We start from the raw sequence: 15,174 nt of genomic DNA, 5'->3' as shown, positions 1-15,174 counted from the left end.
GAAGCTGTAATCATACTAGCGTTGATATCTCGCCTGTATTTCCGATAAAGTCCTGCAGGGGGCCTCATGTCAGCTTTACCTTTCGAGCCGCTTTCCTTTTGATCACACGAAGAAGAATCCGACGAAGTGGTTGAGTTTTTCTTTAAAGGTATTTAACACGATTTTTACAAGTGTCACGGTGCAATTTTCGGAAGTCGTCGTGATTATTATGTATAAGAGGTTAAACTCAGCAATTGTTTGAAGTTACAAGCTGATATATCGGCTTGTCATTTTGAATGGTTGTTAGCCTAGCTAGCAAGACCGAGCTGAAGTTGGTTTCCTGTTTCTATGGACAGCTAAAGGGCAGTTCCCTCTATTTTAACTACCTACAGCATCTCTTACTCTAGTTTTAGAACTAAAACAGTAAGACCTTGCTAACTAGGAAATAACCTAGACTAGAGTGGAATATTTTAAATCTCTGTTTAGCTTTTTGAAATCTTTATTTGTATTGTAAAATAATTATCATCTTTTTACAGCTCTGTTTACATCGCATAGGTCCAAACTCCCAATTATATCACTCTAAAATTATAAGTGTTTTATCAGAGGAAAATAATATATATTCTCTAATATTCTAAATCGTTTTTTTCCTCTCTGAGCTTAACATCTGTAGTTGAGTTTCTCTGCAGGTAATTGAGGTTAAATATTGAATTATTGTCATCCTGAAAGTGAAACCCAGCTGATTATTTATAGTATGACGACTGTTAGTACTTTTTCTCTGTAAATATATATATATATTTTTTTTACATTGCTTCTCAGATAATGATGATACATTAACAATGTTCTTTTGAGTTTGTGTTTATATATCAAATCAATTATTTTTAAAAGCAAAAACGTATCCATATGATACAGGTACAGTGAGGAAAATAAGTATTTGAACACCCTGTTTTTTGCAAGTTCTCTCTCTTAGAAATCATAGAGGGGTCTGAAATCTTCATCGTAGGTGCATGTCCACTGTGACAGACATAATCTAAGAAAGAAATACAAGAATCACAATGTATGATTTTTTTTTTTTTTACTATTTTATTGATACAGCTATAAAATAGTATTTAAACACCTGAGAAAATCTATGTTGATGTTTTGTACAGTAGTCCTTGTTTGCAATTACAGAGGTCAAATGTTTCTTGTAGTTTTTTCACCAGGTTTGCAGACACTGCAGGAGGGAGTTTGTCCCACTCCTCCACACAGGTCTTCTCTAGATCAGTCAGGTTTCTGGGCTGTTGCTGAGAAAAATGCAGGGGGTTTGAACTTCCTTCAAAGATTCTCTATTGGGTTTAGGTCTGGAGACTGGCTAGGCCACACCAGAACCTTGATATGCTCCTTCCAGAGTGACTCTTTGATTATCCTGGCTGTGTGCTTTGGGTCATTGCCATGTTGGAAGACCCAGCCTAGACCTATTCTCAATGCTCTAAATGAGGGAAGGAGAGTGTTTCCCAAAATGTGCCCCGGTCATTCTCTCATTAATAAGTGCAGTCAAGTTTTGCTAATTAGACCCAAGCTGACACTTTCAATGACTATGAATTTCTGCTTTTGAATTCAGACAAAATAGCACTTACCGGTATTGTCTTTAGACCAGAGTCTTTGACCAGAGTCGATCATCAAAACAAACTTTTGTTTCATTTTTTATCTTGAGTTTCCTTTTAAAGGGGTATATTATACAGACAAGACCCAAAACCATTTGATCGTGATAAAATAAGGGTTTTTACAATAAGTGTCCATTCAGATTTGATAGCTTTAATAGAACTCAAGCGCCAGGTGTGATTAGCAAATATAAATAGAAGGGGCGCCATCTGCTGGAAAAGTTGTGGTTCTACCAGAAAGCCACACCATGACAATATGCAGCAGCATAATAAAGCCTGTCCTGCTGCAGTGCCTTGTGGAAAAGCAACAGCTTGGCATGGTCGGAGACTAACTATTGTTAATTAAATAAACCTATCTAAAGCAATTCTAAGTTCTAGTGCACCCTCTCCACAGCCTCATTTGAGAACATCTAGGGAAACAAAAAAATCCAGTTTCTAATAAACGCAAACGGGAACACAGCATCAAGGTAAATATTTTAATGACACGTTTTTAAATGTAATAGATTAAAACCTTTACAATAGAATGAACACAATTACACAAAACAAATTACTCCCTATTTAAGTGTATTGCTGATGAGAACCTAAATTGAATTAAATGACGTAAACCATTCTCCTTGTTTACCCACTGTGAACATGCATGGTATTCTAACCCCAGTCTAACCCCAGTGTTATAATATTCACAAAGGGCTTTATTTACTAACAAAATGAGCAAACAAAGCATAAAACACAGAAGTACACCCCAAAATTGTATGCAACCAAAGTGCGTTCATGGAGTATAAATTTAAACAATGTCAAATATAATCTGACTGTGCTCCTTTAAATCCCATATTAAACAGGTTTCTACAATTTTCATCCTTCATCAAATTTAGAAAATATCTTGTCTGTGGGTAATGCTGAGAAACTAGTTCATGCTTTTGTTATTCAAGGCTGGAATATTCTACAAAACGTAATAAAAAGCCTTCACCAGAGTTAATATGAAAACTTAGCAGTTTACTGTTAACTGCACTTTTCCAAGGTTGAATATTTGGACCTTATCTCCTTCCTCTGCATGGAATAGATCAGACAGAAACAGGCTGTATCTCCGGGAAGCAATTACTTTTTCTTATGTACCGCCCTCCTTAATTTCTCCTTAACACTTCCCCTCTGTCCCCTCTGAAGGCAGCAGATGGTTTGCCAGAATCTCTTTGAGGTCGACTAGTACTCTATCATCATGGCCGTATCAAACTCTCCAAAGCCTGAGTTTTGCAATCGTCAGGTAGCAGCACTCTTGGATTCACAGTATGTTTGCTTCCTATGGAGTCTCAGAAGCCTACCAGGATCAATAGAACTCCTTCTTCAGCTTGACAGCATATCTTACTGCCTGTGTCTAACACAGAGTTTAGGGGTTGCCCCCATGATAAGCTCCACAAGCCTTACGGCCACAGCTACGGGCAGCTGCATGAACTACAGTGACAGAGAACATGGTCCATTCAGATTTGATGTCTGGCTTTCTCTTCTTCCACCGTTTCCAAATTGCCACCAGAGGGTGATTGGGGAATAGATCCATCCCTCTCTTTACCCGAGTGCCCAAGAAATACAGCCAGAGGTAAAATAAAAAAAAATGAGACAGTAACGTGATGCCAAGTCCATTAATGAGCACCCCTATGTTTAAACGTTATGGACAACCTGTGAATTGCACACAAGTTCTGTACATCACGGCTGGGGGTCATTTCCTTCTCATCACACCCCAGCAGTTATTACTGTAATTGCCCACATTAGCGTATAAGTCCTCATTAGTCATTAAATTTAAGGGAGGTCTGGACAGTACTCCTGTCCAGACCTTCCTTAAGCCTTTGATTTCTGGGATCTCCCCAGAGGCTATGTTGTTGGAGACTGGTTGGCTCCAGACTCAGCACTTTTGAAAATGTGTAAACCATTTCCTAAAGCCATATCAGTCTCATGTGAATTAGAGAAAATCCTGCTTAACTTCAGCCCCCAAATTCTTAATTTTAAGATTTAATTGATGGTTTATGATGTATAATTATATCAACACCAAAACTAAGAATTCAAATGTAATAAACCTTTAACCAAAGTGATATCATTGGACCCGAAAGAGCTGTCCTTTTATTAGATAATGCCTGGTTTTAGAGTCTTGTCTTAATGTGCTATCAAATTTGAAACCAAAGCTTCCTCTGGAAAGGTGCATTTATATCTAAATAGCTTGGAATTTTTTTTAGATAGAATAAAAAATGCATTTTGATTTATTTTTTTTCAGCAAAGTTTCATGTTCCAAATGATCACAGTGATACTTTGTTGGTTCATCTGTAGAAGTTCACACCTACCAAGGTAGATGTTATGAAAGATGATGTATATTTGCTCTTCTAGGATGCCTTTCCGTTTTTGCCCCCAGTGTGGGACGAAGCTACAGCCTGACTTTAGGTTTTGTCCATCATGTGGAGAGAAGCTTCCCTGTTCTGCCGATGAAGCTGGGCTTATGAGTTCGCCTGCCTCTGTAAAAGATGAAACAACAGCCACTAGCCCTGCTTCATCCCTGATCTGTGAGTCTTTTCTTTTTCTTTAGAAATACTTTTCTGTTCTCTTTGGATGTAAAGCATTTTAGGATTCTGAATGCTTTCATTTTGCAGCCAAGGACAGTAAGTCTCCAGTTTCACCTCGTCCTGCTATAAGAAAGACCCGGAACAGCCTGCAACTGGACAAAACTGTTAAATTTGACATCCAGGGTTCAGTTCAACAAACTTTACTTTCATCACCTCCTAAAAGTAAAGAGGATGAAGGTAAATATAATTCTTAAGGCTATTAAATCACAAATAAATCAAAGAGCTGTAGCATGGCAAGAAGACAACTTTTGATCCTTAATCTAAGCGCCTTTGGTCTGTATCAACAGTTAAGACTGTTGGGAGTCAAACATTTGACTCCAAGAACCAACCAGAGGTAAAAATAACTTCAGAGGTTTTGTCATCTCCAGCTGCAAAATCTCCTCGACCAGGTAAGCAGAGAAACAATCTGTCTAGTTAATTTGTTTTATTTTTATGCATAGAGTACCTTTCTAAAGCATTCTTACCCGCCTTTAACAATTCCACATTATTTTCTATTTCAAGCAAAATCATTAATGCATGTTTTTTAGATTGACCCTGACAAATAAAGTGTAGAAGATGGATGGATGTTACAGCTATAAGCTCACCAAAACATGGCTGTCAACCTAACTGACCAGTTGGACAAAGAGAGCTTTAGGTCGTTTTCACACCTGATAGTCTGGTAGACTGTGATTGATTGGGGGACAAAAACTACAACGTTGCTACTTTTTTCATGTGGTGCGGTTTGCATTTATAATGAGCTTTGTCAAACTAAAACAGACCTTTTGATCCATCCGTTTACCGTCTTGCGCTGCACCAAGAACCACCTTAGAAAGATTGTTGGTCAACAACACAAAACTACTTCCTTGTCCGTGGAACGGAAAACATCATGGAATGACAGCAGATTTCAGCAGCGTTATTGCTATGCTGTGTTTTGGCAAGTTTGCCAGATACAGTGAGGAAAATAAGTATTTGAGCACCCTACTATTTTGCAATTTCTCTCACTGAGAGGGGTCTGAAATTGTCAACGTATATGCATGTCCACTGTGAGAAACATAATCTAAAAAGAAAAATCCAGAAATCACAATATGTTGTTTTTTTTTATCGTTTTTTTTAATCGTGTTAATACTGCATCCTTTACAGTTATTGGCGTCTACCAGAGTAGTTTTTCTTTTGCTGTGTCTGGCTGCACAAGATACTTTTTTTCAAATGGAGGGTTTTGGGGCTGCTGTGTACCTTCACTTGTCAGTGCATAATTTTAATCACAATTTTCAGATCAAGTGGCTCAAGTAGCTTGCGAAACTTCTTTTAAAAACAAATCAAAAACATATAAAACAAACTGCATTTTTTCTGTTTTAATAACTTTTAAAGATGCAATATTTTTATGCTACGTTCACACCAAACGTGAATTTAGCAGCAAAAAGCATCTACTGTTTCTATGTGAAGCTTTTACACATTATTTATTTATTTATTGATTGATTATTGATCTCACGGTGGAGAAATTTGCTTATTACATCAGCCCAAATTGTCAAAAAGAGAAGAAGAATGTGTCCACATATGACAGCCTTTTTTTAAATATTTTTTTTTAAATAGAAGGATTATTATACAGTTATTGCACACAGTATTTACATGGGTATTTATATGAGTATTAAGGTAAGACGTGCCTCAAAAGCATCTTTGATGCTCCTGAAGTGCGTCCAGTAAAGTGTGAACAGATGCATCTGATGCTTCTGCTGCTCCTGTGTTCAATGGCAGAGAGTGTCTTTGCTGTCTGTAAAAAGTAGTTTTAATATACTTTTAAGTTATAGTCCATCTCAAAACATTGTCTATGCAGTCAGTTCATCAAAATTACTGTCCTGCTTAAAATATTAATTCGGTGTCGGAGCCGCACAGGGGGTTTCAACTACGGCTGAAAGTAGATGGTAGCGTTTTTTAAGTATATGGTACAAACTGCAAGCACCAGAATAGAATTTGACATTTGAAGATAATTTAGGCATTTATAAACTGTTTCAGAAGAGTGATCATAGTGATCACTCTCCTGATGATCAGTGATCATCTGCCTGAGCAGTGCTGCACTGGAAAAACGATCTAAAAATAAGTAAAATTTTCTTAAATTAAGTTTATTTTCCCTTAATTTGAGTAGGTACATGAGATAGTTTACCAATGGAATGAGTATTTTTACTCTTAAAATAAGATCATTAGATAAAATGCACTTGAAATAAGACAATGCAGTTGTGTTTTCCTATTTTAAGAGTAATTTTTGTTGTTCCATTGGCAAAATGTCACTTTTTGCTACTCAATCCAAGAACATTTTAAGATTATTTTAAGAAAAAATTACTTATCTAGATTTGGGTTTTTTTCCAGTGTGTGTCCGTCTCCCTGCCAGCTCCCAGATCTCTTTCCGTGATTGGTTGATGAGGCGCGTCGAGCAGCAAAATTTTAATTTTTCCAGCGCCAGCATCTGCTGCTTGTTAAGCGCATCACGAGCCTCAGATGCTCAGAAGCTCATGAGGCGCTGCTTCAGCTGCTCAGATGCATCAAGATACACTGCTCCTGCTGCTGGAAATGCGCTGCATGTTAAGCATAGACTTTGCATGTTAACATTCTGCTTCTACTGCTTGACTATTGTCCGTTTTGAACGCAGGCCTACAGAGCCAGTATACTGTATAAGCCTGTAGACTATTTTCCCTAAATTTACTTTGGGTTGGAAGTTCCCGCTCTGTTCATCTAATGTGACTTCAAGTGTGTCCATGTTAAATGGGTGCAACCCGCTGATCTCTATTTTTTCAATAGAGATCAATGGTGCAACCTAGCATACAATAGAAACGTTATGTTCAAGGTGGATTTTGTGGATTCTCGGAAGCAACCAGCATCCAGTCTCTTAATATTTCTTATAAGAAAGAGTAAAGTAAAAGGTAGCGATACTTTTATAAGACACTCTGCAGTACTGCATGTGGTTCATTTAAACTAAAAATGTATTTAATCTGTCCAGTCAGGGGACAAGCCAAAGTTTCAAGTCCTGTTAAGAGGGAAGCAGAAGCATCTGATAAAACGATTGCAACGGCAGAAGCATCAAAGGTTGAGCGCGCTGCTCCTTCCAAGTCTCCTTTGAAGGGTGAGCTGCAGCAGTCACTGATCAGTTTTCATTCTATCATGAGTTAAATATGACCAGAAGTATAATTTTATCCTGCGTTATTTTTGTTTTATATGTTGTTTTCGAAGGATCATTTCAGATTGGGGCAAAATAAAAGGTGGTATACTGAGAGCTGAAAAGGATATAAAAGGATTAACTAAATTATTAATTCTGAAATGGTGATATTGTAAAGAAAAGACTGATCAGATTAAAGATACAATAAATGATAAAAGCAAACAAATAAGTTAAACAAAATTTAAAACACAGTTAAATAAAATAAGCAAAAAGTATGTCACATTTCCATATCTAATTTAAAAAAATATATATTTATGTTCCCAGTTTTAACTATTTGTTTCTCTGACTTTTCCAATACTGCCTTTTCTGTCTCTAACAGAAAAAAAGAAAAATCAGTGAAGCTTTGATGGAGCATCCATTTACTTATTTTTCTTTGTTTCTTATTAGATGTTTTAACTTGATTAATAATGAGTCTGCTTTTGCTTGGTTTATATTTCCTTTTCCAAACTTACAAAGAATTTTGTATAAACTATAAGACGTCCAGTTTCTTTGACTCATTAACATCTATGATGATTATTGTGTTTATATATTTATGTATATGTCTATATGCTACAATAGGAGGAGGGGGTAAATCAAAGAAGGCAAAGCATGCATCGTTATTAGTGCCGCTGCAGGAAGGGGAGGAGCTAACAGACAAGGCTGGCAAGAAGTGGAAACTGGTGAAGTTAATTGGTCAGAATATGATGGAGCTCCTGTATGAAGGTGAGAGAAAGTAATGATAAAGGAAAAAAAATCTATCATAAGTTGAAATGTCACAATTTTCTTTTATCCTGAGATTTAAATGTGGTTGCAGGCAAATTAGTTTCATCCCCTTAGAAAGGGCTTTGAAAAATGGGAAAGAACATTTTCATTATGGTTACATTGCAACATTTTAAAAAAATCCAACTTCATTTTATTTGATCTATGTGGCTTGTTAAGAAATATTTTTCTAACAAAATCAGTGTTTCCTTTAAACACATTGTGCAGTTTGGTTTATTAAATGTAGAGTAAAGGTGGTCATTATAATGACTTTGTCTTTTTAGTTAACTCTTCTAGGGAGACCTTTCTTTGGTTGTTGTGATGAACTTCGGCTGGTTTGAATTAAACAAAAAAAAAGAAAAATCTAAAACATTTAAAGAAGGTTGGCCCTTTTTATCACCATGATAATACTTCAAGTATTAATTGTTGTGTTTAACTATATTTTCCTGTTTTGCTTCTGCTTTATTATCACAGCTCCTTTAGTTCTGAAGCACTTAGCACGTTTGTAGATTTTAAATAAAGCACCAGGACGTTGATATTAATGATTAAGACTAATAATTGTCTGGGGTTTCTTTCAGTTACTCGACCCACATCAAAAGAAGCGGATCACATTCTCAAACTGGTCAGTGTAATCATGATTTATGACCCTCTTTTTCATAAACTTCTTAATAAGCACACATTAAGTGAGCTGTGCTATATCCTTATTTTTGGTCTACTCTATGTTTTTTATAGTGTTTATTTTACAGAGGAATTAAACATATTTTCTCAATTTCAGGGAACTAAAGATGGGCGAATCTTCACTGAACAGAACTTTCTTCAAAGAGCGGCTAAGTCTACATCTGGTGAGGGTTCAGTATGAGTCGATAACAGATTCATTATGTTGCCCCTAATGTTTCTACCCATTTAAACAGGTTCATTCAGTATTTTACAGTTCAGCATCTGTTCAATCTTAATCTATGATCAGGCTAATAAAATGTTAGAGGGGACAGGCTCCATTTGTGATGATACACTTACCTCTGAGGCTGGTTTGTTGTTTCTGTAGTTGAAAAGTGGATCAAGCAGAACAGGATGGATTTTCTGGGGATCCCCTCCTGCATTGGGTTTGGTCTTCATGCAGACTTATACAGGTGTGGAATCAGGCTAAATATTCACCCTTTATGTCACAGAATTTCACACTGAATCTCACGTTTTGTGATTTTATTGTACATTTTAGGTTTCTGGTTTTCCCCAACATGGGATGCTCCCTGCAGTCTGTTCTAGAGGAAGAAAATGAGCCCCTCTCTGAGAGGGCTGTTCTTCAGCTCGCCTGTAGGATAGTGAGTACGGCCTTGGTGGATGAAGACAATCTGCATCCACTCAGTAAAATAATCTTGCTAAAATTTAATATGTCTGCTTGCTTTCAGCTGGATGTCCTGGAGTTTATCCACTCAAACGAGTATGTTCATGCGGACATTAACGCAGAGAACATCTACATCAAACCGGGAGAGAATTCACAGGTGAAAAAAGGCTGCTTAGTGGGAAATATGACCTTGTGTTGCCTTAGAGGGATGAAACCAAACATACATAATTTTTCAATTTATCATGTAATTTTAAAGGAGTCAGCGCCCCAAAGTCGAAACCATTTCTTGTTAAAATCAAGTGTGTTGGTGTTGGGCTTCTGTTATAATTCAGATGGTTTAAGATTATTTATTGCCAAATGTTTATTTTTTTTTTCAACATTTAATGATGTATGCAGTTATATTATGAGAAGCCTATTTCCTCTTTATATCACAATAAGTATTTTTTATGTGTCTTCATGCTGAGCTGTTTGTGTGTCCTCCCTGCTGTTTGTGTCTGGTGGTAGGTGTACCTGGTAGGATACTGTCATGCTGTCAGGTACTGTCCAGGAGGCCAACATGTGGAATACCGCGAAGGCAGCAGAACACCACATGAGGGCGCTGTCCCGTTCATCAGCCTGGATGCACACAATGGAGCAGGTGTGTTTGGTCCCCCCCAACCTTCCTTTATGGTTTAGAAAAATCTTTACATATATAGAGAAAAGATTGAACAATCAAATTATTACTGTTTTTGTAACTTCACATTAATTTGTAAAAGGTTGATTCTCTCTTTCTTGTGTCCTGTGCTTTTTTTGCCTTTTCTTGTGCCTCTCTATCTCCCTTTACTTTCATCTTTCCTTCCATCAGTCCCTCCGTCCTTCCTCACTTTATTTCCTTAATTTCTTCCTTCACTGCTTTCACGTTTGCTTCTTTCCTTTTTCTCCTTGCATCCAACTTTTTTTCGCCTTTGTCTCCTTTCTTCCTGCACCTTTTTGTCATTATTCCTTTTTTTTGTCTCTTAACTATTTCCTTTTCTGTCTTTAAATCTTGACTCCATCTGCTATCCTTACTTTCATCCTTCCTTTATATTTATCTTTCCTTCATTCCTGCTGTTTTTATTTGCTGATGCAGTTATTAACACCTCAATTGTATTTTACAATGACACCTTCCTTTTGTTAATCCGATTTCTTTTTTCTTTCTTGCGGTGTTTCCACCTAGTATTCCTTACCCCCCGGTCCTTCCTTCATTACTTTTCTGCATTATTCATGCCCTCTTCTTTTTTCATTTCTTAAACCCTTGCCCCCTCGCTTCCGTGCTTTCTTTCTTTATCCCTCCTTTATGTATTTTCTTCATCTTGCCATCCCTCCTGACCTTACCTAAACATACGTTGCTCAGGTGAAAATACCTCATGTTCGGCATTTCAAAGATGCCAGCATTCAGTTTCCTGCCGGTCATTAGAAGGATGAATTCCTTTTTATATTGCTCCATGGTACTGCACCACCTCACAAGAAAAAAAGGGAGAAACATAAATACTGATCCAAAAATCATTGCTATAACCTTTACTTAGTGCCATATCTGAAAAAGTTAATCTGTATTAGAGGTAGGTTAATAAAGAGATGTAATACTGATCTCTCTTTATATATTCCTTGGCTGATTCTGAATCGGCCAAGCAATAGCTCCTGCCTTCTTTTCCTGACTTGAATAAACATTAGGAATGCTGATGGATATGAAAGGGACTCTAGTCAGCCTTCAGCCTCATGGATGTCATCATGAGATAGGAACAGAAAAAGTTACACCAATGCAACAAATGACAGAAACTCTCGATTATAGAATTCAAAACATGGAAGGGTGAACATTAGTATGTGTCACACAGAGTACACATGAGGCATCCTGCTTCCTTACTGCAAGTACTATTCAGACAGCACTTATATGGCGGCTCCTGTTGGGTTTCTCTTTTGGCTTAATTTTCCTTAGCAATTTCCACAACTTGATTCCAGCTCTTATTGTATCTAACATTGTTTATAATATACAATTTCTTATCCTGTAGAAAGAACTCTTTAGCGCTACTCTCAAATAGGGGTGAAGAAAAAAATCGATTTGAGCACAAATCGCGTTTCTAACATTTAAAGATTCGGAATCGATTCTCATTTTCTTTTTTTTTGTGGGTTCGGATGTGCCTTATCAGGCACCGTAGTGTTTGGCGAAACCAGTGAGCAGCGTGAGCTATGAACAGGCATGCAAGCGTCAGCCTAGCAGGCTACAGAGTGGCGTGTAGTGTTGTGTGAGCTATTGTGTTTGTTGCCGCTAAAGTATGAAGGACAAAGAAAAAGAAATTCAACCGCCTCCACGGTCTTTAAAAGCAACCATTGGGAAACACTTTGGATTTTACCTTCAACATTGTAAGAAAGGGCTTGAAATGACTCATGCGATTTGCAGATATTGCAACGGTAAATTTAAGTATTTCGGGAGTACTTCAAATCCTCGTTCTCATCTCGAAAGACATCACCCAGAGTTGTGGTAGAATTTACCCTTCGGTGTTTACATTATTGCAATAAGTAAAAAAATATTTAATCGTTTCTGAATCGAATCGTTTGGATTTAAAAGAATATGGAAAAAATAGAATTGTGACCCCAAGAATCGATTCTAAATCGAATTGTGGGAATCCCAAAGATTCACAGCCCTACTATCAAACTCTTTGTGCTTTCCACTTCATATCCTCTTTGTTCTTCTGACATAAATGTGAAAATAGTGTGAGGAAGAGCTGTATTATTTAATTGATGACTGAAACATAGTTTTATGATTTGATCATGTTACATAAAAAAAACGTTAATAGCTATGTTTAACTCCTCCTGACCAGTAAGTGGCGCACTCACTGTCCCCTGACAAGTTTTATACTGTTTGCTTGCTTAAGTCTGCACCAACTCTCAAAGCTCTCTTATTGTTTATCCTCGCTTTGCCTTTATTTAAGCTGTATGGAGGATACGTTGGGTAATGCTACTGTTAAATGTTTTCTCCTGTACAATAATCATTGTAATAAGAAGCTGTTTGGTGCACTGGTGACATCTGTTGAATTTCTTTAGTGTTTTTGTTTTAGTTTATATAGTTAAACCCAGATAGAGGCTTTCTTTCTTTTTTTGGCCCACTGGAATATTAATACACCACGGCCAGATTTATTTTTCTTCCTCCTGCCTGGTGCCCACACTCCATCTGGCCATTTGGCAGACATAATCACATTGATGTTGTTTTCCTCTTGCTAATACAATATTCATGTTCTGCAGACTCTTTAATGCAACAACCAAACAAACAGGATGATCTCTGCGCCTGTGGCATGCCGCGTTTTGTGTGTATATGAAGGTAAAATGTGAACGTTGTTTATTTTTTTTATTTTTTTTCAGCCCCGTCTCGTCGCAGTGACTTGCAGTCTCTGGGTTACTGCATGCTAATGTGGCACACAGGAACACTGCCATGGTCCGAACTGACCCAGCCGGAGCAGGTGGCTGCCCAGAAACGGCGGTAATGAGAGAAAATCCCCATCTCACCTTTATCCTAACTTCAGAGGACTAGAACTCTAAAGTTTGTGTTTTTCAGGTATATGGATGATGTGAAAGCCCTGCTGAGCCACTGCTTTGGGACAAAAACAGTTTCATGTGAGTTAGAACATGTTTTTCCATCACTTCCAGCTGTGGTGGCCCACTGCTTGGTAATATCCATTGTTATGTGTTTTGTATAGCTGCATTTCAGGCCTTCCTAACAGCAGTGATGGCTCTGCAGTACACAGAGCAACCCAGCTACTCAGAGCTCCAAGCTGGACTCAGTGCTGCCTTACAGCAGCTTGGGGGGTCAGTGGAGCAGCCTCTACATATGTCCATATGTAAGTAACTAAACCTGATGCTGGTTCTGCCAAACTCTGTGATATCAGGCGTCTCTCTCTGCCGTTATATTCCCTCAAAACTAAGAGTTGAAGTGTTTGTTTGTGGGTTTTAATGTTATTCAGTTCAAGATGGCATCGATTGATTTTATGAAATAGACCAACATCAAGTAGTGCTTCACTGTGGAATGGAAGGATACGCTTTATTTTCACATTTTTATACAAATATATGTGTCTTTTTTTATTTGTTTGACTCTGAAGTCCTAAAAATCTGTGCAAAAAAAGTGACCTAATTAGTGGACAGAGTCATCTGTGTGTGATTGAATGTGGATATTAAAGCAGCTGTTCTGGGAAAGCCTCAGTTAGAGAACATAAGTGAACAAAAACAAACAAACTTTAGGCCAATAAAATCATTAGTGATGTGTTTTAACAGGGAAAGCAGGTATAGAGCTGCACAGCATATTCAGTCTTTGTCATCTTGCATTTTCAGTGTTGGGAATTCTATAATTGCAACTGACTTCCTGGAAATGTCTAGGGACGCTTAATGGAGGGGTAGTGTTAGGAAGACGGGGGCCCCAAAAGAAGAAGATATCAATGTCTTGACCTTGTTCTAACCCTTTTTGACACTTGACACATATTATATTTTTTGTGTTTTAGCCTTTATTTAAAATAAAGTTTGTGAAAAACAAACAGAAATCACTGCATATCACCTTAAGGAAAAGCTTGGACTGCTTTGAATGTCAGCTAGTTGTTCAGATTAATTCATCCAGACTTTAAAAAAGTAAATTACCAGGCTGTCAGACAGATTTGTGTTATCTTCAGAATTTAAGTGGATGTTTTATCTTAGATTTGACCTAAAACTGCATTTTATCATTTAAATTTCTGTTTCCTTCTCTTCCCAGAAATCAAACCACAAGATGAGAATGGCGACGTTTTACTTGGTTTTAATGGCTAGAATTGACTTCTTTGTGCACTGATGTATTTTTGGTTCAACGTTTACTAATCCGCTGTAGTTCTAAGTGTTGGAGGGTCAACATTTCATGCATAAAGGATTTCAGTGAGATTCCTAACAGAAATGCACTGTTTTTTCATGGTTTTAAAGTCAGGGATATGTTCACATTGTGTTTCTAATGTAACATTATTCTAATGTTTGTAAGATTGATTAGGTTACTTATTTTAAATCTTTCTGAAGTTTAATAAAGGATAAGATTTTCTACTTTTCTTTCATTGTTTCACATTTCTGCTGAAATTAAACAATAAGGGGAACTGGTTGGGGCAGAAAATGTAAATTTAGTTTAAAATATTGGCTTTTATCTTCCTGACCATACTTAAAGAACTTTGCTTCTGGTCTTTGTTTTGAGTTTGAAAAAATGTCTTGTAATCAAATTAACAGGAATTTTCTTGGGTAAAAATGCTTGAAGGGACGACAAAAAAAACCAACTACATTTCCTGTCAACCTGCTTTGAAAAGTAGAAATATAGGCAATTAGTTCATTAAAAAAATCTTAATTTAACACTTCTAGAAAGAAAAAGAAAAAAAACTCCTTTACAGAAGAAATGGCCCGCTATGTTCTGAATCTCATGCCTGGATGGGGTTTAGTGGGGTTCCCACTTCAGTAAAGTCATTGAGCAATTCCAAAGATGCAGGAGGTGTAAATAGAAAAGTGCAAAACAACTACCGTTCCAATTCAACAAAATATGCGGCAACTTATTTTTTCCTCTAAAACGTTAGGGACCATAATCAGTATTTTCAAAAGAGCTGAAATATTTGAGTGTGTGAAACAAGCAGCTATCAGGACCCCTGCAGTTTGCTTATCTCCGTGGAGTTGGAGATGCCATCATACACCTGCCTTAAC

General features: G+C 37.2%; 1 protein-coding gene across 4 annotated transcripts; it reads left to right on the top strand.

Annotated features, from left to right (window-relative positions):
- The first annotated feature begins 59 nt into the window (after positions 1-59).
- vrk3 (vaccinia related kinase 3) lies at positions 60-14,520 on the top strand. Of its 4 annotated transcripts, none has more exons than XM_015399348.1 (16): positions 60-148; positions 3,981-4,153; positions 4,241-4,390; positions 4,501-4,602; positions 7,182-7,304; positions 7,956-8,099; positions 8,714-8,757; positions 8,911-8,977; positions 9,178-9,262; positions 9,349-9,451; positions 9,539-9,631; positions 9,979-10,111; positions 12,847-12,964; positions 13,040-13,098; positions 13,182-13,322; positions 14,222-14,520. In XM_015399348.1, coding segments are annotated over exons 2-16 (1,536 nt in total). In that variant the 5' UTR covers positions 60-148; position 3,981; the 3' UTR covers positions 14,224-14,520. The 4 variants fall into 4 exon arrangements, with proteins under 4 accessions (XP_015254834.1, XP_015254835.1, XP_015254833.1 ...); XM_015399349.1 differs by lacking the exon at positions 60-148 and adding an exon at positions 2,775-2,871; XM_015399347.1 differs by lacking the exon at positions 60-148 and adding an exon at positions 2,812-2,894.
- Positions 14,521-15,174: the final 654 nt, after the last annotated feature.

Source organism: Cyprinodon variegatus, unplaced genomic scaffold, assembly GCF_000732505.1.
Source record: "Cyprinodon variegatus isolate N-32 unplaced genomic scaffold, C_variegatus-1.0 Scaffold1005, whole genome shotgun sequence".
Lineage (NCBI taxonomy): Eukaryota > Metazoa > Chordata > Actinopteri > Cyprinodontiformes > Cyprinodontidae > Cyprinodon > Cyprinodon variegatus.
Note: the sequence above shows the minus strand (reverse complement) of the source record. Positions and strands in the feature narration are given on the sequence as shown.